The 4,074-nt window shown below is 36.9% G+C and overlaps 1 protein-coding gene across 1 annotated transcript in view; it reads left to right on the forward strand.

Moving 5' to 3' along the window:
- Positions 1-3,751, forward strand: part of LOC141435051 (succinyl-CoA:3-ketoacid coenzyme A transferase 1, mitochondrial-like) — a 10,997-nt gene extending 7,246 nt beyond the window's left edge. Inside the window, exons 2-4 of the mRNA XM_074097571.1 lie at positions 312-753; positions 2,702-2,857; positions 3,546-3,751. Coding sequence (XP_073953672.1) covers positions 312-753; positions 2,702-2,857; positions 3,546-3,736 — 789 coding nt within the window. The 3' untranslated portion in view covers positions 3,737-3,751. The remainder of the gene's footprint in view (positions 1-311; positions 754-2,701; positions 2,858-3,545) is intronic.
- The last annotated feature ends 323 nt before the right edge of the window (positions 3,752-4,074 follow it).

Below are 4,074 nucleotides of genomic sequence, written 5' to 3' on the forward strand. Positions count from 1 at the left end.
CAGGAAGAATTTTAAAAAAACGCCGCGAATAAATATATATTTATCTCGTATCACGTGCCTAAATGGCAAGTTTAATAAAGATTCATCGATTTATCTTCGATTATGACGACCTTCCATATAAACTGTCAATCCCTATTTCATCCCCTCACAGGTCGAATTTTCAAAAAAGCTCAAACAAATATCGGCTTTTATATTCGACAGCGGACGAAGTTCCACCAAATAAACTTTCATCCCCTATTGGGTTGACCTTTAAAGTCTTTGTTTTGCGATAAAGATAGCCTATGTTCTTTCCCAAGGTAGACCTTATATAGAGAGCAAAACCATCATTTCAGATTGATATTCCAAGCACATCACGAATCGTGCAGCGGTTCAATGGTAAAGACTTCATCATGGAAGAAGCAATTGTCGGTGACTATGCTCTTGTGAAAGCTTGGAAAGCTGACAGACACGGCAATTTGATATTCAGAAAGAGCGCTCGCAACTTCAACCCTGCAATGTGCAGAGCTGCCAAAATAACCATTGCTGAAGTTGAAGAAATTGTTGATGAAATTGATCCCGATTTTATTCATGTGCCATCTATATTTGTTCATAGAGTGATTAAGGGAGAGAAATATGAGAAACGAATTGAAAGGGAGAATTGTACTAAAAACTGGAGTTCAAAAGAGAAGAAGGCATCTGATCTTGTAAGGGAACGAATTATTAAGAGGGCAGCTTTGGAGTTTAAGGATGGCATGCATGCTAATCTTGGAATAGGTGAGGTATCACTTAATACAATATATACAACTACGAGGGGTGATCCAAAAGTAATGATAATGAGTATTCTTCTATCTGCCAAAACAAGATTTTCCAATTTTTGAGAAATATCTTCAATGGGCTATAAAATTGGCGGCTTCGCTATGTTTCATCTGTAGTGGATATTCTACCCCTTAGATAAATGATTGGTCTCGCGCGCTCGCTCGACTAGATACCGCCGGCGTACTTGTCAAATGCGGCAACAAATAGTACGCCGAAATCGGCGTACCTGAGCCCGAGGCGAGTCAGTCGCGTTGCAAAACTGTGCGTAAGGTGCATGTCCCAAATTTTGTTAAATTTGGTCATAAACCGAAGTAAAATGCCAGTTTTCGCAGTGAAACTGTTTAAAAATAATACTACAAGAAATAAGACGGACACTGGGATCACATACCATCAGTAAATATCGTATAATTTCGAAATTACAAAATAACATAACATGAACCCTAAACGCCATTCTGTGTTGCCGCGTACACAAGAATCAAATTCCCTGTGGTTGAGATTTTAATAAATTGAATTTTATTGTTATCATCATTAAATGATGATAAATTTTAATAACTTATTTTATTTAAGTATCTAACGTAATTATTATATATACATAACCTAGTTCTATATTATTTAATGTTTATCTTTGTGATATTATACACTGAAGGTGTATAAATAGTTACCCGACACTATTTAATTAAGGGGTGAATGTGTCTTAAAATCAAAAAATGTTTTTCGTCTTCCCAGTCAAAAGCCCGATCAGCTGATTTACTTAGGTATTACGGGAAAAGAAAAATTTTTTTTCGTATTTCTACCCATTTTCCTGAAATGTTAACTTTTTACTCGACTGCCCGAAGGAGGGTTATGTTTTTCAAGCGTATGTATGTAAGTATGTATGTATGCATGTACCTATGTATGTATATTTTGTAAACAGTTATTTGTATTTTAGTCTTAATTAACCTGTACATTATATTAGGTTTAACTATAGGTGCAACGTGTTAAGTAAGCAAAACTTCTTAGTTGGTGACTCAGTCCATGAATTTTCAGTAATAATTTGTAAATATTGAATGTCCTTAAATATATATATTTTTTAATTAAAAGTGAGGCCTGATCATTGATATACCTACATCATATCTACCATTTTTTTAAAGAAGAAACCTACGCCTAACCTATACACAAACATATTAATACATTCACTCTTAATTACTTCTTAATTTCTAAGTATTTCCCAAGATACATTTTGTAACCAGTAACTTAATAATAGACCACAGAATAATTTATTTTCCCAATAATTCGGGTAACAGTGGAGCAGCTGGCAACACAATTCGTCACGCACACTAGCATGCTTGCAAATTGTCTTACACCGTTCTTACGCACACTTCAATATTGAGTTGCCGCATTCACGAACGTTTTGTTTTTAGTTAGCGCGGTATCTAGTCGAACGAGCGCGCGAGACCAATCATTCATCTAAGTTCTACCCAAATAAAACTTATTGCATTAGCGTGCAATTGTATTGTAGAATATGGCAGAGCAGAATACCCTAGTATTTCCAACAAATATATCTTTCATATAATTTTTTTTCGAGCAGGCATATTTAGATACTGCAATCACTGCAATCACCTCATTTTTTCTATTTTTGCGTAATGATTCCGACCGCGTATACATATGCTATTATTCATGTTTTTTTTATTTTACTAAGGAATGTATACAGCTACTAGCTATCATTACTTTTGGATCGCCCCTCGTATAAGCTAAACTCAAATGGTTTACTGGATGGATAAAAGTACTAGGCCCTCTAATCATGTGTGACAGATCTGGCAGTTTTCAAATAGGTTCTTAACAAAAGCAAAAAAGCTATTGATCTTCTGTTGTCTGCGACTGAAAAAGTATCTGCTGATTTTTCATTGTTTTTATGAATTCATTTCAGGCATGCCCATGCTGGCCAGTAACTATATTCCGAAAAACGTAAACGTGCTATTGCAGTCAGAAAATGGGATTCTTGGCCTAGGACCCGTGCCTACAGAGAGTGAAGTGGATCCAGACCTTATCAATGCTGGAAAAGAAACTGTGACAGTACTACCCGGTAATTGACGTCTTTTACATGCAAACTATTTTCAATTACTTAACACAATCAGTTTTTAGTTTTTTTTAACGATAATTATTTTACTTTTGTTGTATACACACGTTTAGGTACATTACACAGTAGAGTCACGCTGGCTCTGGTTATTGTACGCATAGATAACTAATATCGACGTAAAGTTACAGTACTATTTTTTTTGTCGGTACGAGTGCCAAAGGCCTATGTAGAATCCGTCTTGTTTTATTTTTCACATTACAAGTGTAAAAAGGCGACGGTCACCATTTGCTCCTCTTGTTTGCACCTCCATAAACAGTGCAAGCCTTATTGTGGGCGATAGACTGTGTACAGCAGTAAGACTTAATACTTATGATAATGCAGGTGGTAGGACCTTGTGCAAGGTCCGCCCGGATTGCTACCACCATCTTGCTCGCTAATCCTGCCGTGAAGCAGTAGTGCTTGCACTGTTGTTTCGGCGTGGAGATAGACAACCGGTGAAATTACTGGCACTTGAGGTATCCCATCTTAGGTCTCTAGGTTGGTAACGCATCTGCAATCCCCTGGTGTTGCAGGTGTCTATGGGCGGTGGTGATCTCTTACCATCAGGAGACCCACTTGATCGTTTGCCATCCAGTCGAATAAAAAAAAATGCTGGGACGATGAGATGATTAAATACATAACTTTGATCTTCCAGGCGCGTCATACTTTTCATCAGACGACAGTTTCGCAATGATCCGCGGGGGCCATATTGATTTGACAATTCTGGGGGCCATGCAGGTTTCACGGTACGGAGATCTGGCTAACTGGATGATACCTGTAAGTGTCATGCATAAAATAGACATAAACATAGTATCTAAATTTCGTAGAAATCGTAAATACGAGTAGCCAGCAAAAAAACTTTGATTATTTCTTTGGGTGAGATCTTGCTACTACATTTATGCCCTGCACTTTAAATTTTATATTGCTGTAATCATTCATCATATTCATTTTTATTTTGCTGACGTTACCATGATTCAGATTCCCACCTTAATTACTTAATTAGATTAAATAATACTATTATACTAATCAATAATATAAAATAAGTAAGCAAAGATCCCCCACCGCCTTGGGACTTACTCAAATGACTCCCAATCTCTAGATGCAATAATCAACTTCTCTCTTCTTAGATTTAAGAGCTTGTCGGTGGAGTAATCACCACTCCGCACGGTCTTTGGCCAGCTGTT

The sequence above is a fragment of the Choristoneura fumiferana genome, chromosome 14, assembly GCF_025370935.1.
Source record: "Choristoneura fumiferana chromosome 14, NRCan_CFum_1, whole genome shotgun sequence".
In the NCBI taxonomy this organism is placed as follows: Eukaryota; Metazoa; Arthropoda; class Insecta; order Lepidoptera; family Tortricidae; genus Choristoneura; species Choristoneura fumiferana.